The 26,857-nt window shown below is 38.6% G+C and overlaps 1 protein-coding gene across 1 annotated transcript in view; it reads right to left on the bottom strand.

Moving 5' to 3' along the window:
* Window positions 1-5,046: 5,046 nt before the first annotated feature.
* atrnl1b (attractin-like 1b) overlaps window positions 5,047-26,857 on the bottom strand; it is a 101,248-nt gene continuing 79,437 nt past the window's right edge. Inside the window, exons 27-29 of the mRNA XM_074662603.1 lie at window positions 18,463-18,570; window positions 8,887-9,001; window positions 5,047-6,964 (exon numbers count right to left, since the gene is read on the bottom strand). Coding sequence (XP_074518704.1) covers window positions 6,840-6,964; window positions 8,887-9,001; window positions 18,463-18,570 — 348 coding nt within the window. The 3' untranslated portion in view covers window positions 5,047-6,839. The remainder of the gene's footprint in view (window positions 6,965-8,886; window positions 9,002-18,462; window positions 18,571-26,857) is intronic.

Genomic DNA, 26,857 nt, shown 5'->3' with positions numbered 1-26,857 from the left:
AGGCTAATTAGCCTCTAGCTTGTGCTCTATCACTCTCCTGTTTGGTTTCCTTCTGCTCTTCTGTCCTTTTTCTCTCTGACAGTTAGGCACCAGTACCCACCATCACTACAAAATTAATAACCCGCTGTCGGGGTAAGTGACAGTTCTTTCGACCAATCAACAGTCTGCAGTGTTGTAGCTCCACCTTCTGAGAGTGAATTGGTTCAGCCTGGCACCCATACGAAAGGGTCCCCAAAAGTGGGATGGCTCAGTTATTTGGGGATCTGTCCCAGGATAAGTCCCTGGAAACACCACAAAATGCGGGCTGTACTGAGTTGAACCAAATTGGTCTGCTTGATGGAAACGCGGCTTTAGAGACCTAGACGTGTCCGTAAATCCATCCGGTCCCAGTCGACCCAATTGGAAAGCTAAGAAGTATCAATTTAAAATAACCTGTAACCAGCAATGTTGGCGCTGATAATCTCATTTTAAAGTGTGGATTACGATCACGACCCGACCCCGGATAAGTGGCGGAAGATGGATGGATGGATGGATGGATGGATGGATTACGATCAGGCATAAAGAAAGGAGACTTTTACAAGACCACTTTCAAACGCCTCAAAGTCCCTTTAACTGAACACTTTTAAGGATTGAGATGTTTTGAGAAATAGTCTGAACAAAAATAAGGTGAGTTTAAAAACTATTCTTAAATATTTGGATATTTCAGAGACTATAACCAAACTTAAACCTTTCTTAGACTAAAACTTGACGAAAAACAAAAAGAGGTTGAGAGGATACCATGCAGTACAACACCATACAAGGAGGGTATAATGCAACTTGATATGATATGATACAATACAATGTGTTAATACAGGGATTAAGAATCATGATTAAGGATCATATGGTTTTGTTGTTTTATAATAATTCTTTTGCTTGTAATTTTGCACATCAGTGAAAAAAGGGCCCCTGGTTTACAAAGAGATTAGTCCACTGTGAGTGGCCTTCATGTGTTTGTCATCATAGGGTACAAAAGCCCCAAGTGCTATTATGACAAAGACTGTGGTTATGTAACCGTACACTTGAGGTTTTGGTAGCAAACTACCCAAGAAATTGGACGAAAAACTGAAAAAGCAGGCCTGATTGAATCAACTTCAATTTCATTTTCATGTAATCCAGATGATATGGCCATCAGGGTTGGACCAGACTACACACAAGTTTGCCTGCAGTGACTAAAGTTCAGGGCAGTGATCGCTCAAAATATTTTTAGCATATCTCTTTGCAGCGTTTAGCCATGATGTTGGCTCACTTCACTGTCATCTTGGAGTATAGACAGCATATTTTAGTGCCAGTCTGGATCTTTTTCAGACACCGTGTCTCCCATATGCAGCTGTTGATATAAATACAATATCTCCAAAGCTTGTAAAAGTCCTGTTCTGCATCTTTGCATCCATAAAATGTTTAAGTTATTAGCATATAGGTTAGAAAATGTACCAAAAGAATTTGATCATGTCTTTTGTCATAAGAACAGAGGGGGTGGACTTCAGGGAGTCAGCCTGTGCTTCTCATGGACGACTGGCAGCCAAAAGCTGTAAAATTGCAAAGCACAATGGAGCCTTTACGCCACACATAACCTCCAGAGTTGTCACCTCTCTGACGTGCTGCAAAAGTCTGCTTTTACACTGTATCACACTAACAGCCCATGTTCACAAGGCCAGTGGATACGACACACATGATGGGGTTTATTTTAAGATTCCTTGCCCTCAGCAGATGCATAATAAACCCCATCCTGTAATAAACACTCCTTGAGGTTCTCTGGAGTGGATTTCCTCCAAGAGCCCCGCAGCCTGTAAGTGTAACTGAGTATGAATGAAGATGATCCAGAGTGGTTCTCTGCACACTGCTGTAATGAAGAGGAACACTCTGGGAGGGGTCGGAGAAAGCTCTTAATATCATGCTGATCAGGAGATAACAGTGAAGAGTTATTTTTGTAATGTATGGTACAGTTTCAGAGTAGATTTTGCATCTGGCTGAACTTATAATTCGGTAACACATTTCAGAACATGGGCTCATGTGTCTCAGAGTCATTTAAGGAAATCAAACAAAGACTCACTCATTTTATGAAATTAAGGCTTTGAGGTGCTGACGTTTTAACTGTGACGCAGTTTAATGCCAAAGGAATGCTTTGGGTAATTTTTTTCACTTGCTCCTCTGCCCCTGGTGAAACCGCAGCAGCTTTTTTCCACCACCTCACGTTTGAAAGGCATTCTCAACAAAAGATACAAAAAGCTCAGTTGACAAGTCAAAAATAAAGTGCATTATGTGTCAAACAGACTTAAATGTCACTGAAATACTTTGAGTTTGAGTCATCCTCCCAGGAGCTAAGCATACAGGTGCAACTACTTTGATGGTCAGCAGAATACTGCGTCACAAATTGTAAAGCTTGGGATCAGCAATACTCAGAAAATTTGTCACAATTCTGTGTTTTGAATTCCAATCAATACAACAATGTTTTTAATTTGTATCCACCATCTACCATATTTTGGAACATAGCCTTAAAAAATATCAACCTGGTTAGAATTAGCATCACAGTTATTAATGAAAGCAATTTGTTTGTAAATGAGGGAGATCGCTGCTGCTTTTTTGCGCTTTTTGTGATAAAAGAAGGATGGAGGTTTTATTGGATATTGGAAACAAAAGTCTTGACAACATTATGGATTTTAAACTCAGCTCAAGTTCATTTTACCGCACAGTATCAAGGGCTGCAGAAAGAGCAAACTAAAACCCTGACATCAAAGGAAAATGAAAGAAAAATCTTCCGTTTTTCAAACGGGTCAACTGCCTGTAGTACCAAGAGTCTGAGGACAGCGGGAGCAATTTATGGCACACTTAGTGCATGGTGGCTTGGTAACCATTAAATTAAGCACTTAAAGTCTATTTCCTCAATTTCATTTAGCTGAGGTTTTTGTCCAAAGCAACATACAATATACGCAAGAATTTAGACTGAAGGGAAAGACCCTAAATAGTGCGACAAAGTGCTTCAAGTTTAGCTAGCCACAGGTGCTGCCATCTAGTGCCAGAATAAGTAACAGTTTTTTTATTTATTTATTTCCCTGAAAATAATGGATCCACAACTAAACAAAACTAATAATTCAGTGTCACCAATACCGTTCAACTTTTAACAATATTCAATAATCAGTGCTAAATATTCACTAAGAGCTGGGTCTGAGCATAGACTGTAAAAAAAAATGGACGTAATCTTGCTGGATGCTCCCCCTGGTGGCTAGCTGCAGTAAAGGTAAAAAAATCCATCTCCCCAGTCTTTCCAGATGGGCTGTGGTCAAACTTTAAAAGTTAATACACCTTGTAGAAATGTTTCTCACATCTGATTGTTGTGGTGATTTAAAGATATCAACTGGCTGCCTTGTTTTCAAGTCCTGTTTTTTCTAAAAAGTTTTGTTTTCATTAGTTATAAGAGGTTAAAAACAAGGCTTTACGTCACATTTGGCGATGATTGACAGCTGCCATTCTTGGGTTTTTTTTTTTTTTTTTGGAGATTGTAAAATATGTCGGGAGGTAGAGTCAAGAGGTGATTAGACTCTCAAAAGAAAAGAAAATAAGAATCGTTTTTGTCACCTGACTCTACTCAGATTCTCCCAGAATCCCTCACATGCTCTACCAATGACTGCGCCTGTGACGGGGGTACAATGGTAAATAGCGGAGCCATGCTGTCCACTCTATATCAATCTATGGGTCTCAGACCTTCTGACTCATTCTACCCCTGAGGACATAGAGAAGAAGGCTCAGAATAAGTACCCAAGTGTAGAAAGGGACTCTGTGGATCGTACAGAGTTAGGTAATTCATTCCACCATTTGGGAACAACAGAGGAGAAGAGTCTGGCTAGAGATTTGGAGCCACACTGGGCTGGGAGCACCAGGTGTCTTTTACAAGCAGAGCGTAGCAGGCAGGAGGGAGTGTTGAGCTAAACTGATGTGTAAAACAGGGTTCCTACAGCTCAAGGCAAGTTAAATTTAAGACTTTTTAAGACTTTTTTTAATGACGTTGGAAATCAAATTTAAAAACAAGTCAACAACGAACCACAATTGAAACAAACAAAACTAACGAAAACTCCACATGAATTACCTGGGTTAGAGGCAATTTTAACCCTTTGTTTATTTTACATTAAACATCCCCTTTTTTTTTTTTTTTTTACCTTTTTTTAACCCCATTTTTAAAACTTTATACCTATTTTGCCCCTATTCATCTTTTTTTGCCACTGTCACAAACATTTTTGTAATTTTTACATGGTTCTTGAAATTTAATTTCAAATTTATTTCTCATTTTTGCTGCCATAATCAGTTTTCCTAAGCCACTTTTGGATTTTTTTTGCCAACTTTTCCTCATTTTTTCTCTCTCCAGGCACCCTGGGTAGAACCAAGACATGCGTCTGCTTTAAAAGTTCCTGGTGCAACCACATCACCGTTTTGTTAGTTCCGCTATTGTTATTATGCGATGTTGCCACGAGAGTAAATCAGGAAATTATTTAGAAAAATAGACAAATGTTACTTAATATTTTTTTACTTCGAACTAACATAAATCTTACCAATGTGGTCAAATTTATAAGACTTTTGAAATTTGTATTTAAGACTTTTTAATGCCAATTCAGGCCTTATTTTTAGAACTATGAATTCAATGCCTTTTAAGACTTTTCAAGGATCTGCAGGAACCCTGTAAAAGCTTAATTATTTTATCATAAAGACTGTATTGTTAATTTAATATACACAATTCACCATAGTAGTATAAAATACTTTTTGGCTAGTTTTCCAGTCACTTCTCTTTACTGTCTTTGTGGTTTAGTGTATGGCAAGAAATAGCCTTCAGGTCTGCATCAGGCTTCTTTCTACACTTTCAGGAGGAATAATTACCTTGAGCTGAGGCAATCAAGCAGAGTTGAACGCTGGGCACCAGAGGTAATCACAAATTGTAAGTTGAAGCTTCAGGTGACAAAGCCTCACTGTAGAATCCAACTGCTGCGTGTACAAAGAAAGCTGTGCACAAACAATGTTCAGATCTGTTTTTATTTTCTGGCATGATGTCCATCTTAAAATACACTGAAGATTACCGATATGCAGTTTATCATCTTTTCTTTTTTATGGTACAGTGAGACCCTGATTCCTGTGTAATGACACTGTTATAGGAATAACTCTACAAACACAAATTAAAAACACATTAGCTGGCATACTATCCTTATGAAATGCATCATAGTGAACACTTTGCAACAAAAAAAGACAATGCCCGTACAGTCCTCAAAGATGCACAATTTCAAAATAAGAGCTGACGTTAAACAGACTGATTCACGTCAACTGTAAAATCAAGTTAAATGTGCTATTACACAGGAATCTGTTAAATATCAAAACAAAATATTAACAGAAATGCTCTTTTCACAAGTGTAGCAAAAGACTTACAATTTATAGATATAATAGGAACAGGTGACAAGGCCGTAAATTAAAGATAATCTCTTGCCATTCTGTCATAAAAACCTGACAAACACATAGTATCTCAAGAGAGAAAGAGTGACAAAGAATCACATTTGTTCCAACAAGACACTGTACAGCTCGAGGAGGCGGGGCTAAAAATGGTCGACAGCTTTTCAAATTCTGCACATCAACATGCCCCTCCCCCTTCTCCCACAAAGGAGTTCACGGAAAGCCAAGGCGTTATAAAAAAGGTAACAGAACTCCTTGTTCTCAAAGGATGGAAATAAAGTCGTAGCTTTAGAGGACTCTTACAAAAACAACGTACAAAAACAAACAAGTAAACAGCCAGAGGAGCTTGATGTCTCTGCTCTTATTTTATCAAGCAGACGTCTCTCTAAACCATGCCGATCCAAGGGCAAGCTTGAAAGCTTAATGTCCATGTAGCACAGCAAAGTAGCATTAAAGAAGTCACCAGAACTTGAGTTTCTCCGTGTTGTGTAACTTCTTTAACAGCGAGCACACTGAAAGAAAAAATCAACAAAGGAAACTTCCAGTTTGCTAATAAAATGCACATATTTTTCCTCAAGTTTTGGAGTTTTCATGCGGTAGTTTGAAGATTTGTTCGTCTCCCCTTTCTGTTGGCAGTTCTCTCTCCCAAATGCAGCTGGTAGTGATTCTGCAGTTGCATGTCTCGGCAGCGTTTGACTCCACAGAAAATACAGACTTTAGCTTCAGCTGGGTGGATGATAAATATGTACAGTAAATGCTAAAATCAAGAGTTTAATGCTGATGGTGAAAGTGGTGTGATTTAATACACTTAGTTAAAACACTATCATGTGGTCAAATAAAAAGAACTCCCAGTGAGGTTTGTAGCTCTCCAAAAAAAGGCAGAATGAGTTGAGTTGATGCGAAAAGGCTTGTTGTAGAAGCTAAATGCTTTAGCACCGTAGAATACCACTTGTAGGCAAGCAAAACAGGAGAAAAATACATAGGCAGCAGGTTTCTGTTTGAAATGATCTGCAGGCGGTCCAATGCAGCTGAATTCTGACAGAACCCAGAGACAGACAACGCTGTTCCTTCAGACGAGTAGCAAAATGAAGTTTTACTGTTTGCAGATCCTTCTGATCACACTTGATCAAGCAGAGATTGACTGTCCAAGCCAAAGAGAAAGGGTTTGGAAGTTTCAAAGGTAGATCCAGGTGTGGGAGACAGGAGGGTTGTGCTCCTTGGACTTGGCAAGTTTCATTGAGAACTTGAGTGTTAGCAGCTGAATGAAAGCCATGTCTGTCACTTGAAAAGGCCTCAGACTGGAGCAGGAACAATCTGACCTCATGTTTTTTTCTGTTTGTTTTATAAAAGAAAAAGGACCCATTGGATTGACAGGCTCAGACGCAGGTGCCTTGGTGTGCTGGGGGAAGGGCTTTTCGGTTCTTCAGGGCCTGCGACTTGTCCTTAAAATCTGTTGGTTTCTGCTGTGAAATGTCTATCAGCGCACTGGCAACGATGATTCCTGTCGACAGCAGAAAAAAAGAAAAAGTGAGAGGGGTGAAAAACTGTTTCCACAAATTGCTTTTTTCTTTTAGAAAAACATGAATTAATATTCCAAAACACAGTTTTGCATCTGCTTCAAAACAGGATTTTGTTTGGTCCATTGGGAAATGGAGCCACAATTTTGTGGGTAATGGCAGTAAAAAGAGGAAAAAGATTGGCCTTTTATTCAGTTTTGACACAGACACATTTGATTTTATTCTGTTTTTTTTTCTATTTGTGAAACTTGTCTTTCCTGAAATGTTTTTTTTATTTTTTTGAACTATTGACTAAAATATATTTTCAACAATTGTTAATGAAGCGGTGTTTGTACACCATAAAAGTCTTATGCTGTTGTGTGAGTTGAAGAGTGAAACATTTGTATTAATCTTTTTCATTTTTAAACTTTAATAAAAGCCCTTAAATAATGTATTTTGGTGAACGTCTCAGTGGGTCATTCATTTAACACAAAGTCCCTATTATACAAGGTATCAGCGCTATCTTGTCGTGAGTGTGTGTGTGGTAAATATCTTTAAAGGTTTGTTCAGACCAAAGTAAAAGCAAAGAATTTGTACGACTCTGACTAAAAGGTCAATTTACTAAGGCTCAAGTTTCCATCAGGCTGCAGAAATGTAAAGCTGTAAAAGTGAATCCTGTTAGTGTGCAACATTCTTGGAAATTGAAAAATTAACTTGAGCAAACTTTGTCAAAAAGCCTTTTAGTGCTGAGATTTTTCCTCATGTTTTGATATTACACCACCAACAGGAGCTCATAACTTTTTTTACTGATAAGAAAGCTGAAGGGAGACAGTAATGTGGAAAGCAGAGAGTGTGAAAAATGTCACTGAAGGCTGACCAACAAAGGCCCTGCAACAAGGACTACAGCCTCTGTACATGGGGTATAACTAGGGGTGGGCGATAAGGGCAAATGAGTACATCTCTATTATTTTTTCAAACTTTCCAATAACAATATTCAGATGATATTGGACAAAATAAAACTACTTGCCTACCGAGGGGACAACTATGGATTGACATAGCATTTCAGAATTAAAAAAACAGTTATTGTTTATTTTTTAAGTGCTTCATTCATCTCTATAAAACATTAACTAACAATATTCTATCGCAACTTAACAATGACAGTGTTTCTTTACCACTGTAGGGAGCCCCCCAAGGCGTTCAGAGACACACAAATATGTGCACGCATTTACACACACAGATAAGCTCTTTCCTTATATAGCGGACAGAGAGACAGAAAAACCACCACCTCCTGCATGTTTCCTCCATGTGCAATGATGTTGTGTTTTGGTTTCCACTGAGTCAGGTGACTGAACCCTGTCCGCTGATTGGCTTCTGAGGCAAGCATTTGGTGAATGAGGACTTTCAAGCACCTTTCCCTTACAGTTAACACACCGCGTTTTTTTTTTTTTTTTGCGAAACAGTTATACTTGATAATGTAAAACTGCATATTTTTGGATTATATCATATATACAACCCACCCTTAGGCGTAACCACACGTACGACTTCCATTATTTTTTTTTTAACAAAATCCACTGTCACATTATCTGAATAAAGGCAGAAAAGTTAAAAAATGGTAAAAGTAAAACTTGTCGAGACACAATAAGGTAGGTATGCTGCTTTCTTGCTCCACAGGGGGCGCTAGAATCAACAAAACTTAAGTTTTTCACAGGAGCTTTAAGAAAAATTTAACACTGTATAATTTACACTTTTTCAAAACTCAATCACAACTTTTTTTTTTTTGTTTTCCTTACAAAGTTGGACTCAACCTGCTATTAAACAGGGGCTGGTAAGTCTCAAGTAACAGAAACCAACAATGAAGTTCATCCATGAAGAGTAAATGTGTTTGTTTGTGTATGGGTGTGTGTGTTTGTGGTTGTGTGTGTGTTACCTGACTGTCCTGGTGGAGGTAAGTCTGAGGACCCAGAGGGCAGCCGCATAAGGACGGTCAGCACGGCAGCTTTCCCTCCCGAACACGGCTCCATAGCAACAGGTTTAGGGACTCCCTGGAAGGACAACACAGAAAAGGAGGAAAAACATGTTTGTTTGTTTTTCAAAGAGGGCAAGAAAAAAGTCTTTCTCTCTTTGATTTTATCTATACCTCTGATATGATTTGTGGGACTAAAATGAGACACTCACTCTTGGTCTTCATACTTCTCTGCAGTGGCACACGTGCACAGAATGTTTTGTGTTTGTTTTTTTTTATTTGGGTACCAGCAGACAAACAGTCGCTGGTGTGAACTCCTGGAGCTGCAGCATTTACGGCGACCTCCTCCTGAGGTGCACGCTTTGATTGGTGCAACACCACAAAAACACTTGTGCGTGTCCCTGTCAGACAGACAGACACTCTGTGTATCGAGGCAATGACCTGCCCTCAGAGTTAATGGCCAAAACTGCTTGTCTGAAGCGTGAAAAACATGTCATCCTGATAATGAATGTCGAGGGTTTCACAGCATGTTTGTGGATGAAGGGGTAGAAATTGGGGAATAATAACATGTCTGAATAGAATTGGCTTTATTTTCTTTGTGTCTGGATTTAAAATGGAGATGGAAGTGACAGCAGAGGCAAAATGGTAAAAATAAGCATGCACAAAGAAAGAGGCTCATTAAAACAGGAGCAGGACTGGGGATATTGTTGTTTATTTCAAACTTTGAAAACATTTATTCTGTATTTTGATTGAGTTTTTGTTCTTGAATATTTGATTTAAGGAATATGTATATGTTTAACTTGTCAAGCATGATGATTAGTAGGAGATAAAAATTACACTGAGCTGTGAGAATACAACCTTTTAAAGTAACTGTGAAAATGAAAGTTCTGCATCCCACATCTCGTACTGTGGAGTCTTTTTAACGAAAATAACTCCAATCTTGTTTTCTGTGTTATTTCTTGTTTCCGTTCAACTGCCGATTAAATCTGCCATTTCAAATGCCACAACTACAGCGTGTCTCTCAGTAAATGACTGGAAGGTGTGTAAAAGCCACTTAGCACCAGGGACCAGGAATAACAGCTTGCAACGGCTCAGGTGGGAACTTGTGGAACATTAAGGAAGCGTGAGCTGGAATAAAAGCTACAATCAACCTCACAGTTTATCAGCTGGTAATGCATTTTTTTTATCTTTAAGTTTTCCAAAGCTAGCCTTTCAAAAATGTTGAAATCATTTCAGGAGCTGTCTACATTGGCCCTTTTTGTTTTCATTTGTTTGCATTAAAATAGGCTTTGACAAACATGAGGAGAAATGAAAGCAGGACAAAGGTGAAGACCAAAAAGAAAATACATGTAAATTATTATGATGAACTTTGATAATTCCATTGGGGATTTTAGTTCAGGAATATTGGACTCTTTCAGGATTTGATTGGCGTTAATCTCAATGAATTTTCATGAAAAATTCACAGGTAATTTTTTTTTCTTGTTATCAACTTGACAAGATTTTTAAAATGATCATGATTAAATGCAAATTCAACTGTGCACCGTGACTGACACCAAGCACATTTGATCATCATCAACCACTGCTTTTTAAATGAGACTTTTTTGGGAATGCTGAATGGATGTAAGGAATATGTCTAGGCTTTTGTAAATGTCTGAATCCTTTTTTTGTTTTCACCATTCATGGTTTTTGTCATTTGTTGCTAAAAAAAACATTAAAGTTCTAAGATTTGATGAGTGTCATTTACAAATGTTTTATCAGGTTTATGTGCATGTATGTTTGCTTATGGCAAACATTAATGCTTACACTCACCGGCCACTTTATTAGGCACACCTGTCCAACTGCTCGTTAATGCAAATTTCTAATCAACTAATCACATGGCAGCAACTCAATGCATTTAGGCAGACATGGTCAAGACAATCTGCTGCAGTTCGAGCAACAGGGAAAATTTCTGAAAGTTCCCTGAAAATTCATTTAAAGGTCATTAAAAAATATTAGACATGTTTGCATGTACAGTACAGGCCAAAAGTTTGGACACACCTTTTCACTCAATGCGTTTTCTTTATTTTCATGACTATCAACATTGTAGATTCTCACTGAAGGCATCAAAACTATGAATGAACACATGTTGAGTTATGTACTAAACCAAAAAAGGTGAAATAACTGGAAATGTGTTTTATATTCTAGTTTCTTAAAATAGCCACCCTTTGCTCTGATGACTGCTATTTTGAAGAAACTACAATATAAAATGTGTTTTCAGTTATTTCACCTTTTTTTTGTTAAGTACATAACTCCACATGTGTTCGTCCGTAGTTTAGATGCCTTCAGTGAGAATCTTAGTGAGAATCGAGTCATGAAAATATCATAAAACGCATTGAATAAGAAAGTGTGTCCAAACTTTTGGCCTGTACTGTGTATCTGCTTATAACAAACCAAAATGTTTCATATTTAAAAACATGTTAATGACAAGGCTTATTAAGTTAATATTAGTTCCCAATTAATTTAATAGATTCATTACTGAAAACCTTCATGGGAAGTTTCTGACTGTGAAAATTCCTGGAATTCTGCAACCTTATTCATAACTATTATAAAAGTAGTTATACGTTTGTATCTTTTACAATTGAATTTCAAAGCCAGTGCCTGTATTATTGAATATGTTCATCACAGGCAGGCTGCTGACTGACCGTATGTTTATGCTCTCTAACTAGATCGAAACACAATGCTCTCATGCATCTTTTTCAGGTCATCCAGGACTCTGAGGTATATACAGTATTAGATCTACTGCTGACACACAAGGGCCAATAAAATACTCGTCATCTCATGAGTGATTCTGCTAATCTAAGCCACATACATGTAAAAGGAAGAATTTAACCTACTTTATTGATATACAGCAGATTCCCTCAGGTGAAAGAGCATGACAGCTGTTCTGAACAAATTAATAAGGCTGAAATTGAACTTGGTTTACATGCTGCGGCAGAACAACTGTATGTTATAAATAGAAATACAGTCAGTCTTAGTGTATTACTCATGGCATCATCATTTCAAGACTTGCATCAATGCAGGGAAATTGTAAGTCCTGTAGTAGGGGTAATTCATTGTGCTTTATGGGAAGTGCTACCTCTGCCTTTGCTGGTAACACTTTAACCGTTTGGCCCTGACTCATTATCCTTAAAACCTCTGATGGGATTTTGCTCGCATTAAGTTTCCCCAGAAGATGAATCACACAAGCTTTGGTTAACCTCTGGCTTTACCTCCAACACTATCATGAAGTCGGAACAAGTTTCAGTTTAGAGAGGCTGGTTTGATTTTGGTTTCCATTCATGGTCCCCTGGTGACCACCTGTTGGAAATACAGATGAGCTACTTCAGCATTAGTTAGTGTTTTGTGGTATGTTTTATGATAATAATTCATAGTTCATATAAAGCTTTTCTAAATAATGATGCCTGGGATGTCTGACATAATACACAAGATGGGTAAGGTGGGGGTGAAAGTTGTATAGACCCCTTATCATAGGAAGACAAATGTCAAGCCAATCCAAATACAGGAAAAATGTACAAAAAATGATACTCAATATAGCTCATGGATACAGAACTAGACTACTATTGTGCATTGCTGTATTCACATGTACGATCGACCACCACTGACAACGTTGCTATACTACCTTAGTCATCTCTGGGGACTTGAAGAACCGTAGAATTGTAGAAAACAGATCAAGCATTTTCTGTTTACATGGTTTCACATAAAATTTACCTCCTGTTTTCCATTAATGGATGGAATAAGTAATTGTAAATAGTTTTAAGTCGGGTTTTAGACATGAATTCTGCTTGTAGTGCCTGCACCAGGGTGATCAGCAATGTCTGAGGGATACTTAAACCTATTCTCATGTTAGCCTGTGTAGCCTGCATGTGTAACAGCCAAAGTCTGTGATATACATAAATAAGGCTGCAACAACGAATCGATGAAATTGATAAAAATCCATTAATAAAAGCGACGATAGCGTTTTTCCACAATCGATGCACCGTGCTGCATCATTACTGTATTAGTTTGTCTTCAATTTATTTGTCTTCTTCCTCTTTGTTGGATTATTTAGCAGTTGGCAACTAGCTTAAGGTGCATTACCACCACCTCAATTATCTGGGCTGCAGGGCTGCATGTCACATGTAAATCCTGAGTTTGGAAGTATTTCACACTGAGTAAAAGCACACAGCGTGTTAATTGACAAAAATGACCTTGCATGGCATGGCAGTACAACTGCAGTGATCCAGCACTTAAAACCCAAACATGTTGGGCTCATCGATGACGAGCCGGGGAGCTCAACAGCGAGGTGAGGAACTACAAAATCCCACATACACTCCTTTTAAATGTTGTAAAATGCATGATATGTCTTTTAGGACTCGTTTTGTCTTTTTAATAAATCATCACCCAGTTTGAAAACCACAAGAAGTTCATTAAACCAATGTTAGCATTAGCGTTAGCTGCTACAGATAGTGGTACGGCAGAGGGGGTGGACTGTTTGATCTGCAGGTGAAAAGATTGAGGATACATTTTTATTTATTTGCCTTTTTGGCCCACTAAGTTCTTCATCTGATGACAAAGCAATATATTTTCTGTTATTTTGCCCATACTGTTGACTTTTTTTAAAAGTGTAGCATCTGGTCCTTTAATTATGTTCAAATATGTTGTTTCTTTGTATATATCTGTAAGCTAACATTAGTCATCAACTAAAACAACAACGCATGTTTGGTTTTGCAAATTTTACTATTATGCATTCTCATCCTTTTTTTTCCCCTGCTTCATCGATTAATCGTAAACATAATTGTCAGGGTAATCGATTACTAAAATAACTGTTAGTTGCAGCCCTTTATATAAATTAATTTCTTTCACTATGTCAATAATGGGCTGAAACTGTAATGTAGGTGCCAACTTTTGAATCCCATCAATTGCAGGTCAGAGAAACTTACTACAGACATGAGCGCATACTCTTGCTCTCCTTCTCTTCTATTTCTCTGCGGTCAACTTCTCTTTAAGCTAATTGACTTCTATTCACTTTGCACTCATTAACGTAATCAGCCCCGCTGCGAGCAGTCTTCAAATCATGTCTTGTGTTGAGTGGAATCTGTTTAGAGTGCGTGTTTTTTTAATTAAAATATCAATACAATCCCCAGTGTATCTGTATTGTCCCACACAAGTCAGGATGATAAGACATTGCCATATTAATACTTCTCCTTAGCCCTACGCTAACCTAAATTAGCATGTAGCTCAAAGCTCTGCTGAGCAAAATTTTCTCATATACACATGCTTTGTAATAAAAAACAGTATGTTTTGTGTTTAGCACACACTAAACATTGTGGTTTGTGTGGGAGGCAGCACTAATAACATCAGAGCTAAACAGCCTTCTTTCTTCTGGCTCTCATTTTCTCTGTAAAGTCAAATTCTTATATTAATCTGGGAAAACGGAAGTATTCTTTCGCTGCAGAGGAAATGAAAACATTAATAAAGCATTTCATTCCATTTCAATCACAGGGCTGCTTTTTCTATCAAAGCTTTGTAAAATTGCGGTGTCCATTTTCATATCTTCCAAACACAAAGTCTACCCAGCCTGCATTTTTTCAGTGCATTAATCAAGCGCTGTGGTATGGTCATTCATAACCATCCAGGCATATAAACACATACACACACACAAACACACACAACGTTGCTGCTCTCCTTTCCCCCTGCTGACAGGTGTCATCCATCACACTAGCTGTCCGTTAGTGGTTCCATATGTTGAATGTCGGCCATACTGAATAGAGACATCTGTGTCACCGAGGCCTGGGCCTGGAGTGCTTGTGCCCTGACTGGATCTCTGTCAAACAGATGCTAACATCCTGGTCACTAAAAGCAAAGTCCATCTCCCTGGAGGTTCAAACCAGCCAAGAATGGAGGAAATGGGTACCAAAGGCTGGTCTCATTTGCTCTCAGACCAGCTGGAGGGTCTGCAGAGACTCAGTAACACAGAGCTGGTTCTAAATAATGCAGTGAGATCAGAGCTGATGATCACAGAATAAGGTCTGAAATGATGTCATGTGTTGAAAGACGTGTTACGGGTCATTTTGGTGCTGTAGTCTGTCTGAGCTTTGTTTCCTGGACAAGCCGCATTTACAATTAGAATTTGAATGTGAGTCAAAAAACAGCTTAAAACTTTCTCTCTCCAGACACTGCAAAGAACTTTTACATTACATCCCTATTCTTTATCCTCACAAAGTGGATTTTAAAGTAAAGGCTGAGTCATTACTGCAGAAACAAATGGTGGACCAGTAGTACTAACATGGCATAAGTGTCCTCTTTGACATCAACAAATATTTTCACTTGCTAAGTGGTGCCAGATGCTGACCAATTAACCTTTATGAAGGAAAATTGGGCTTGTTTCATTCATATGGTTCACCTTCAGCTAGTGCCAAGCCATGTGATGGAGCTGTATGTAATCCAAAACATGCATTTGCTCTAAACTTAAAGCAATGGATTATCGTCAGTGGAAGAGTTTAAATAAAGAAAAAAACATTACCAAATCAGTGTTTGGTATAAATTACTGATTAAAGAAGGATAAAGGGTTGGATGTTCAATGTGTGCAAACCGTAAAAATTCTACATTCATATGGTGTAGAAATTAGAGATAGACCTATATGGATTTTTGGGGGCCTATACCCATTATGAGTAAGCCGATAACCATTTGCAGTCAAAGTGAAAATATTGGGGCAAAAATTTTGAGCAATACAAACTTCAACACTGAACTGCAATCAAACGCCTTCAAGCATGTTTATGTAACAGCTCCCACGCTTAGCAGAATGTTTTACAAAGTTAACCGGAAACTTAAAAAAACTTAAAAAAAAAAAATGACTAAAAATTTTCTACAATATATAAAGTTTTCCAAAATTTCTATGTAACTGCAATAAAACAGGACAGAATTGAGATCAAGCTGCCTTTTACAGGCATGTTCTGCAGTTGCATTAACTTTTTGTTTGGTTTTACATGACTGATTTTAATTGACCATCTAAGGCTTCCATAGTGTTTCATATCGGTCATCGAATTTTAAAAAAGGCCGATGCCAATATGCCCAAAAATGCCATATATCGGCCCCGATAATCGTCCAGGCTGATAATTTGTCCATCCCTAGTAGAAATCCCTTAAACGGTTTGTAAACTGGTTGGAATGGCCCATTAGCACGTGACCTCCATGAAATCCTCAAGAGACTTGTTGAGGTCATAGCAAAAGGATCTCCTTATGAAAGAGTGAGCTTCAAACATGCCTGCCAATCGCTCTGCCCTGACAACCTCCAGAGAGCTGGCCAATCAGAGAGAAGGGGGGTTTGCAGAGCTGGGAGCCTTAAAGAGACAGCAGGTTAAAGAAAGGGTTTCATACAGAGGCTGAAATACAGGTTTTCTGAAACACCGGTTTGAGCTATGATTAATGTAAAGTGACTACATGAGGACCAGAGGGACAGTATAAAGCTTCAAAAAGCCTGATACCTCTTATTTAAATGATAACATGGGTATAAACAGAGTAATTTACAGTCACTAACTTAAAGAGGGTGTATTGTTCTTTTTTTAGGTTTCAAAAAGGCTTTATTTTTAGAAGCACTTTCTTTAGTCATTGAAAGTATTGCCGGTCAAATCATTCCACAGTGTGTTATTGCCAGGTGTTAGCTAGCAGTGCTAACAACAACAGCAAAAGGAGCTAATGATAAGAAAAACTTTCCAAACAGAATCCAACGTTTGAGGTAAACCAGACGCACCAATAAGCTGGCAGGTCAAACTCAACAACATCCAAAACAGCGTTAAGTTTGTTGATGAAAATTATGATGATGAATATTTGTCAGTGTCAGTTTTTCCATGATGAAGATGAGGCAATACCAAGCCTGTCTCATACAGTTTAATCCATCCAGGCAGTTATTGCTATGATGGAAGCTTAATCTTAAAGTCGCATACTTTCTTGTTTGTTTCCAGAAAAATTCTGTGAATAACACCACAGAATAAATTTCTATTGATTACTTTAGGATACAGGTATATGCTAATTCTTTCCAAAGCGAGGCGTCTCCCGTGTGTCTAAGACTAAAGTCTTTCTTCTTGAACTTCTTTCAGAGCAGTACGGCAGTCGATGTGAAACTCTCAGTGTAGCACTGAAAGGTTCATTCTGCATCTTGAAAGGGTCGAGAAACACAAGACTGAGGACGTGTTTTTCTCCTAGTTATCATTTCAAAACAGCTTGGTCCATTTTATACAGCAACACTCTCCAGTGGATGCAAAGTCTCTTCATTAATGCAACACTTCAACCACAACACTGTTTGGGTTTTTTTGCATTGTAAAGGGAAGGCTGGGAGAAATTATTGAATTAAAGACGGACAAATGCCTCCAATTGACAAGAATGCATTTAGAATTTTAATCCCACCACAGCAAAGCATTGGTTTCCAACGCTTCCCAGATCCAGACTGAACCTCAGCGCTTTTTCAAGTGCAACAATAAAGTGCACTCAAAGAGCTAAGAAGCAGTGCTTTGTTCTTTACATTGCCCTTCACGTTGCTATAATGCACAGTGAGTGGCACTCAGCACTGCACTAATAGCTAATGTAGAGCCTCTTTGCTGGTTGCGATTGGGTGGTTTTATTTCAGTCAGCGGCAGGTGACACAGAGCCGGCCCCGACTGAGGAAACACTGCTGGTCCTTTCACGTCAATTTGAGGCTGGAGCTCCCAGTATTGCTTTAAGTTACACTCCTATCCTGGGTGGCATTAAGATCTTGAGTGTGCTCGGAGCAGCACTTCTTCTCCCTAAGTGTGGGCGGTGTTCACATTACAGGAATAAAGAGGTTGAAGGAGAAGAAAGCTTGTGAATGTGTGGGGTATAATGTTGAATTAATCAGCATTTGAGAGCTGTGTGTTCACAGGAGAAGTAGTGAAATACCCCTAAAATGATAGATAAAGAAAAACTATTTTCCAATTGAGATCATTTTTAGAATAGCATTTTTGGAACAGGAACTAAAACAACATCCTGTAAAAAAGATCATCAGAACATCCCTCTCATGAAACACAAAAGATGTTTCAGTCAGCATGTCTCTAGCTCTGATTGCAGAGGACAATTCATATAAGAAGAAGAAGACGACGTGGAAAAAGGCCCATCAGTGGCAGATTACTTATTGATGTGGGGAGTGGATGAAGAGCTGACACAGAATTGCAAGCAGAGGGCATGAGCTGGTTGAGGAGAGCACAATAAGGTCCAATTATGTGCCAGGACACAACAGCGTGATGGTCTGTACGTCTGAAGGAGCGGGAGAAGGAGCCTACTTGTTTCGAAAGTCTTTGCAAAGAAGACTAAGTAGGATTTTACAAGATCTAAAATTTAGATTCTTCAACTACAACTAAGAATGGAAACAGCGCTTCACAATAGTCAAAATGAAAGAAACTGTTGTTAAACTACACACCAACATTATTCTGGCGTAAGATCCCAGTCGTGTGTGTGTGTGTGGATGTGTGTGAGTGTGTGTGTGAGAGTTTAAAAGCAGACAGAAACTCACCTCGACCACATGCTGCAGCAGCTCTGTTTGCTCTCCTCTGGCATCCAGTGCAACCGCAACGGAGGCAAACGGACGGCTGGCCATCTGCTGTCGCTCCCTCATCAGTTGCTGTAACAACAAGCACAAATGACTAATTAATAAACAAACAAACAAACAAAATCCAATTAAAAATGTAATTTAGTTGGTACAGGAGTCCAAACGTGTGATAAACGGTTAACATTATACAATATTGGATTTCTGGAGGTACTGATGACAGAAAGACCTTGATTAATTGTCTTTTATCACTATGGTCCATCGATAGTTAAATGAAGCTACACAACAGGTGTTTTGTAATTGTTGACAAAGAAAATGCAAAGGTTTTAAAATTTCTCTGGCATGATGATGGAAGTGTTTATATGAGGGACAAAAATGTGAAAATTTCCTCTGACATCTTAACAACCCTGATCATGAGCAATAAAGAATACAGAGTAGGAAAAAGATGTCATTCAGGGTTCTTGCATCGTTTAAAAAAATTAAATTTAATGCTTTTTAAGACATTTTTAAGACCAAAACAAATATAATTTAAGACCCAAAAATTTCGTTCTGTCAACGAAAAAATTCAATTTATGGGCTGTAAACACAATCACAACTCAAAGTTGGCGGGGGGGGTTTTCCACCATTTTTTTTTCGATTGTGAAGCAGAAAAGAGCCAATGGGTCAAATTTACATTTCCCCATGTCTGAATCCTTCCCTTTGACAACCCCAAATGGCACTTGTCACGCAGACCAACGCTGACGGTACGTCACTTACATCACTGATGTCGTTGTAGCGCACAACATATATTAATCACTAACTCTCCTCGGCTGTATTCAGACCAGAAAAGTCCTTTGGTCCACTTGTTTGGTCCGGACCAAAAGTGGACTTTCTTTTTTTTCGTTTGTGTCTATTCACACCTGCATGGAAAGTCTGGACCAGCGTGGGAAACGAACCCTGGCCCGTTTGAAGTGGACCAAACAGTCCAGGTCTGAATACCACCCTATTTACTAAAATTAAATTAGTGAAACAAATCGCAACAAATACACACCATTAGAATTATGGCAGGTCATAGTGCTTTGTCATTTGCATTAAACGCACCGTCTGGAAAATTAATACCTACAGCAAATTTACAGTAAATTTAAGACAATTTAGGAACTTAGTTACCCAGATTTTAATTCAAGACATTTTAAGACTTTTTAAGGATCCTCGGGAACCCTGTCATTAAGTGGATTTGAGCTGATTCATCAAAAGAATAAGGGCAGCCACATTGAAGGCACATTCTCCAGAAACTTCTACGTTTGTGTAGCGATCACAGCTTCAGTGGTAGAGAATGGGGAAAGAGGATTTTTTTTTAGCGTTATTGTGGACCAGCCAAGTTTTGTCTTAAGTGAATGAGAGCTGCTACTGGAAAGTGTTTTTTCCACCACAGTGTATTTGTGGGATTTCACAACAGCACATCACCTAGAGCAGTGGTTACCAAAATGAGGATTGGAACCTCTTGGGGGAATAGCAAACACTAATAAGGGGGTCAGGAAATGCCTTCCAAAATATTTACAACCAGAAATGCACATAGAGAGCACAGACCTCCACTATGCATATTGTGATTGTCACCATCACTTGAGTCCTACTTTAATGTTATACTCCCTTTCAGCAGACTGTCTGCTACAATTTGGTTACCTGAGAGAGTTGAAAATTATGATGACCCAGTACATATTTCATATTCTGGATCTTAGTATCCAGAATATTGCCAGGATCTGGATCATACTTTTACATCTGTCAGAAATTATGGTGACCTTGTCTTGTATTGTTTAGCAAAGCAATCCGACCATTCATTGTGGAGTTATATACACATATGGTGAATACAGCCCTATCTCACAATGATAAAGAATCCTTTAAAAAAATCCTGGATCCAGATGCTGATCCAGATCACCTCCAAAATTGAAGCACTCCATCCTTATCCAATTTTGAACATTTCCTGAAAATTTCATCAAGATCTGTTTGTTACTTTTTGAGTTATGTTGTTCACAGACAAACAAACAGACAAATACTCCCAAAAACAAAGCCTCCTTGGCGAAGGTAAAACCGTAGTTTAACTATGACTTTAAAAACATTGACAAATAAAGAGTTTAAATTTGTTTTTGAATTTGCCTATTTCTGTATTCCACCAGCAGAGGGTCATTGGTCTTTGGCACGACTGTTTTGGAGGTTATGTACAGAAATTATTGCTTGTGTTGTACGTCACTTTGGACAAAAGCGTCTGCTAAATGAAACTGTAAAACTGTTGGATCCTTTCTGATTACAGTCATCAGAGACATACCACGCAACAATGCTGCAGTATGAAGGTAGTAAAATCAATAGCAGATGTCAACAACACTGAATAGATTCATCACAACGCTACAACACAATAACCACTCATTCATCAGTATGGATTGAGAGAATGAAGTCTGTGACATGTAATTTACAGACACACACAGACTCACAAAACATGTTTCTCTCAAAGCGTCTTCATGTTGTTCCAGCCCATGAGTGATACCGTGTCTTCCCCTTAGATTATAGCTTCTTTTGTTCCCCACTGATCAATATTGTTAAACAACTACTGTCACTTTTTCATCAGCAACACCGTGTCTGATCAATATCCAAACAGGCCACCATTTTGCTGCCAAGGGCATCGCTGATTGGTATTGGATTTGTGATGAGCTTAAGTGTGCCGCATTAAGATCTAATTGTGCTCCAGATTACGAAGCAAATCTGACGCTGGTGATCAATGGCCAGGTGACCTGCCCTTCCCTTGGACTGAAGGGGGATCCAATAAATAAATACAGCAGTACAGGTGCGCACTTGCATGTGTTAGCCACATTAGCTTAATTATCATGTCTTCACTGCTAATACAATATTGGTTTCATTTAGGGGCCTTTTTGCTTGGAAATTACTAGAAAAAAAATCTGTGAGAACTAAAGAGAGATGCAAAAAGTGATTCAGGTGGTAGAAGATGTTGTTTAATCCTTGCAAGAATGGAACATGTGTGCTTCTGAGGGAAACACTGGAGTGTTTACACAACAAGACAACGTTAGAATGTCATAAGTGTCCTTGAACATGAGTTGCATGTAACTCAACTAATTCCCGTTACACGACAATGTTTCATCTGAAAACGCTAAAACGCAGTGAAAAAAAATCTGCGTTTACACAGAAAAGCAGAAGGACTAAAAATGCTGTAGTAAGCATGCCAGGCCTATAGTAAGCGCTATAAGCCCCTCCAGAAGCCGCTTTTGGGAGGTCTCCACCGAAGTAGAGTTGAGCCAATCATCTGGTGTATTGGGGAATACTAAGTTCAAAAGTGGCGCAACAGATGCACATTTTGTTGAAAGACAGTCAGCAGATTCGGCAGATTGAGCAGCACAAGAACAGCACGGCAGTTCGCAATGGTTGTAACAAAAGTACTGTTGCCCTGTTGTATGCGTGAAGCGCGAGCGGAGTGTGGCATCATCATTTCCACTGAAAACCCTGGCTTACTGTTTACATGGCAATGGTGACGGCAATGTTTCAGAAAAATCCCATTCTGGAGGCCGTTTTCAAAAGTTTGCGTTTTAGGTCGGCTGAAACGCTGTTTCCTTGTAAACACGAGGCTAAAACGCAACAAACTTTTGGGTTTCACTCTAAGACTGTTGACGTATAAACCATCCCTTAAATTGTATTTTTTTCTATCAGAAACCTTTGGTTCTAGCAAAAGCCCAGACTACAATATCATGTATTTAAGTATCAGGTGAAAATACTGAACACATGAAAGCAGTACAATAAGCTAGCTAGCTGAGGCTAAAGCTAGCTAGCCATACCCAGAGAAAGGCTATTCAAGCTGTCTCAGGGACAAAATACACAAAAATAGTTTAGCAAAAACATTAATTTATCAATAAATTACAGTAAAGAAATACATGAGTTTATATAAACACTGTTTTTTTTGTTGTTGTTTTCTTTCCTGTAAACGTGTAGGGACTTTGGCTAGGTAGCCTAACACCGAGCTCTGTAAACATCATCTTATCAGCCGTGGTTCTGAGTTAAAAATTGAAAGTTAGCTTTTGCCTGTAGCTTATAGCTTTTTCTAAAGTAAGTATGAGTTTCATGTGGTAAATCAGCCACATATACCAACTTAGTTCCTGTGACAATTTGCTAAAAAAGTTCCCGGTTTGTATTTTGTAAACATACAGCTACAGGTGCAAAAAGCTTAAAAATGAGATGAAAGTCTGAGTATTGTTCATGTTTAGTGCACCATAGATTGTGATTTTTGACCAACAAACACTTTATCAAAGAAAAGCTTCCAGTCTTGTACAAGCTCAAGAATAAAGTCTCGGTGAGTTAAATGGGAAAATGCATTTTTTTATCACCCTTAAAAACCTTCCTCAGGGGATGGTAAAGCTAAGAGAAAAACAACAGCCATATGAAATAGAGATTGATCAGCTGATTGATTTCTCCTCCTTTTAGTTTTGATTTCTAAACTTTAAATCTGGGCTGGTGTTAGATGGTTGTTTCATCTCTACTATTAAACATCAAACCAGCAGCACAAAAACCATCAGATTTAAGCTGCTGGGCCACCACAGGTCACAATGAAAGATTTTGCCCTTTTCAGAAAGATAAAACGCAGGCTGGAGGGCCTTGAGGGGCTGTTGCCAAACAAGAAAACAGCTCACGGCTTGTGATGGTTTCTCACACAAAAGCTTCAAATCAAACAACATTCATCCTAAATGACAGATAGCAGTAATGTTATTTATCATGTTGCAGAATTTCATTTAAAGCAGCGGAGCACAATAAGTGAGCACGGGGAAAATCAGGCAGTGTTAGCGCTGTGCTCTGCGTGTGCTGGGAAACAACCTTGAAAGAGCCAGTAGTGCCAGAATATTAAGTTAATGATGAAAGGCTTCAGTGAACTCTATAGAACCACAAAACATTGCTCCACTGACGGACTGATTTTGTCCTGAATACAAGCTGGAGCTATTCACTGTTCTGATAAGGACGGACATGCGGCACATTGCTATGCAACTTGATTAATTTGGCAGGTGAGAGGCTGAATTATCAGTCCTATGAATACAATGTTTTGTTCCTTTCATTGAATTCTATAAAAGGGTATGTGTCATCCCGCCTCTGAGCGTATTCTACATCCAAACAGGTCACTTCGTCCTTTTCACAGATCACTGACTATACCCACAGCACCTTCCTGCTGAGTCCAAATGTAAGCATAAAACATACTGAAATGAAGAATTAAACGAAACAGCATGTTATAAAAATGAGAAATCATACTTTTTCTAGTAGCTGTTTCCCTATTTTTGACATCTTAACAGTATGCTAATGGATGTTTTCAAACACACACTGTGATTAATGGGCTGAAGATCACTAAAAGTAGATACCCACTGTAGTAGAAAGCCTCTGCACGCTATTCGGATGTGAAGCCTAAATGGTTTTTGTGGAGGCCGAGGAACCAACAACTCTGTGGGAATTAAAATGCGTTTTTCATATTTTTTTTTTTCATGTAATGAGATTCATAAAATAACTCTTTCCAGTTACCTTGTGCTCAGGAGTAGACTGAAAAACTTTGAAGTACGACCTAACCTGGACCCTCACTTCAGCATCTTCTGTAACTTTGGAAGGGGTTGTAAGACTTGCAACTTTTAACCGGACAAGGTACCATCAAGGTGATCAGGGGCTTAAGAGTGAGATAATCTTATTACAGCAATCGATGACTGCCGATTGAGCTCTTCGGGGTAAGAGCAGGACGTGAGATTACACCAAGTCTGAAAGGATTGTGCTGGAGGTGATGGGTCCTTGAGTTTTGTCATTAACTAAAATTTGACACATGAACTCAATCAACTGATGTGGTGTCATTTATTCTAATCATTCTGAAGTATAGTGGTAGGTAAGACGAGCAGATTAATTTTTCTTAAAAAAGGTGTAACTACATTTCTACTGGGCCATTGCTGGCGCACAATGAAAGACTGTCATTAATTATTGCAACTTTTCCTTCTGTAAGCCTTCAAACTGCTCCCATGTTCACCCTATGGATCTGTAGTCCTGATATGACTTCTGATGCATGGGACATCTCAAGCCAATGTTAAGATGGCATCCTGCTCACCTCCTTATTTGCAATCACCAGCTCACTATACATTTTAAACTTAATAAGATAGAAAAATTAACAAGTTGACACCATATATAGATTTAAAGATGACTGATTATGGAGCTAGAAGTAGATATGATCCCTCTAATTCAATCTTTGCTACAACTCCATTTCAACAGTACTTTCTAATCAGCAACTGTCAATTCACATTAAGGTGAACATTTTCATTCACAGGCAAGTTAAAACAGCCTGCTTATCTGCCTGAAAGCTGCTTCCATTAAACTGAACATTTCAATAATCCTCAAGTTTTGGTACAATGGTATTTTCACACATCTCCTGGAATTTTTCACCTCCCTACCTCTAAAACCTGGATGAAACTTCGGTGTTGACTATACCTGGTGTTGCTTTAGAACACCCAGCCTAAAAACTTTTAGGTAGTGTAATTACCTAGTCAAATCTGCTTGCATCTACAGTGACTCCCGGTGTTTACGTTGAATTGGAGCTGATACATGTTGAAACTGTTCTTGTAGAAGTTATTACAAAGGAAACTGGAGCAAAGCCATTGGAGGAAAACCAGATGCCGCACACTGTCGTAAATTACTTTTAGTGAGGAATTTGTTTTTTTTAATTAAATGGAGATCGGATTGAAACAAATTTTCTTTGTTCAGGACAACTTTTTACTGGCTACAACTCGCTGAGGTAAGGTATTAATCAGTACATTTACATAGCGCAATGGTTTGACACCTGACTTCAAACAAACCTTGTAGCAGCCGGCTATATCTTAGCCCGGTGATCACTGTCAGTTTGTAAGAAGTTTAGTCGTAGTTTATAGCTCAGCTGGCAGTCCAGTGCTCTAAGACGTGTCTGTAGTGTGTCACGTTAGTAAATCCTGGTTAGCTATGTCCTGGCAGTCATGTACCAAGCAGAGCTATCGTAACCTCACTCTTCATTTTATTGATAGACTCTCAAGTTTGAACAGACCACTGCAGAATAACTGCTGACTGTGGGTTGGAATGAACATTACTCAAAACAGTTTAGCCCCTGTACCATCACTACAAAATTAGTCGCAGAAGTCGTCACTACTAAACTTTGTCAGTTGGCGTGGTGTTGTCATAGAGACCTCGACGTGCTATAAATCCATCCAGACCTAAAATCTAAGAAGTAGCAATTTAAAATAACCTGTAACCAGTAATATTGGTGCTGATAATCTCATTTTAAAGTTTGGATCACTGTCAGGCATGTATCTAGAAGGGAGACTTTTTCAAGACCACTTTCAAACTCCTCACAGCCCCTTTGAAAACGTAAAAGTCATGGCATGCCATGGCGTTGATTTGATGCTGAAGTATAAACGGGGCTTGACTCAGCAAACTTAACCTGTTTTTTTCTTGGGAGTACATGAATGAAGTCAGCCATTGAGCACAAACAGCGTTCCACCTCCAAACACATTAAAACATTTTCCATGATGGACTGAACTAGGGTGCCAACCGATAACAGTGTTTTTGCCACAGTTTATAATAGCAACTAGTGAAAAGACAATCAGGGAAAAAAAATATTCTACTGTGAATCCCGAACCCATAGTCTTGCCGTATCAATACCAAGATATCCGGCATGGATACTGAAATATGAAATTTGTCTATAATTCAGCTCTAGCTCCTTTATAATTAACCATAGTCAAGCATGTTCACCTCTCTGGGCCACTTATGGAAGCATTGTGAGAACAGATTTTCCTGGAAATCACTCTCTAAGACTTCTGAATGACTCCTCTCAAAGGTTGACTTTGAAAGAAAAATCAGTCCAACGAGGATTTCTCTATGAGGCACCATGTGGTTACAACAGTAGTGACTAAAAGGAAAGGTACAGCTATTCTTGAAGAAAGCAGGACATGATGATAAGTCTTATTCTTTTTTATTAATTCAATTTTTATCATTTTTTAAATTCTTTAACATTACAAAAATTGACTTTTTTTTCCAAGCTGACCCAACAGGCAGGATTCAGTCATCAGTTACAAACTGGCATCAGCCATCCCCAGCACCAAGGACAATTTCTATGGACTGATGATAGCTTTTAATGAACAGATGCTTATTAGCGTCTGCTGGATTTAGTAAATTGTAGATTTAAAAATGCCTCACAAAAGAGTCCATTCATGTGTGAACTGCTACTCAATTATAGCCTAGGGTGTTTTTAGAGTGCTGGTACAAATCACCACTCCAAGACAATGGTCAGCCCACAGGTCCCCTGTGTGTAGGTGTGTCTTTGCACGTGTGTGTTTTTGAACAAGTGTGA

The sequence above is a fragment of the Halichoeres trimaculatus genome, unplaced genomic scaffold (genome assembly GCF_033239565.1).
Source record: "Halichoeres trimaculatus isolate MK-OKI-2021-1 unplaced genomic scaffold, fHalTri1.1 fHalTri1_scaffold_23, whole genome shotgun sequence".
Classification (NCBI taxonomy): Eukaryota; Metazoa; Chordata; class Actinopteri; order Labriformes; family Labridae; genus Halichoeres; species Halichoeres trimaculatus.
The sequence above is the reverse complement of the archived record's forward strand: the minus strand, read 5'-3'. Positions and strand labels throughout refer to the sequence as shown.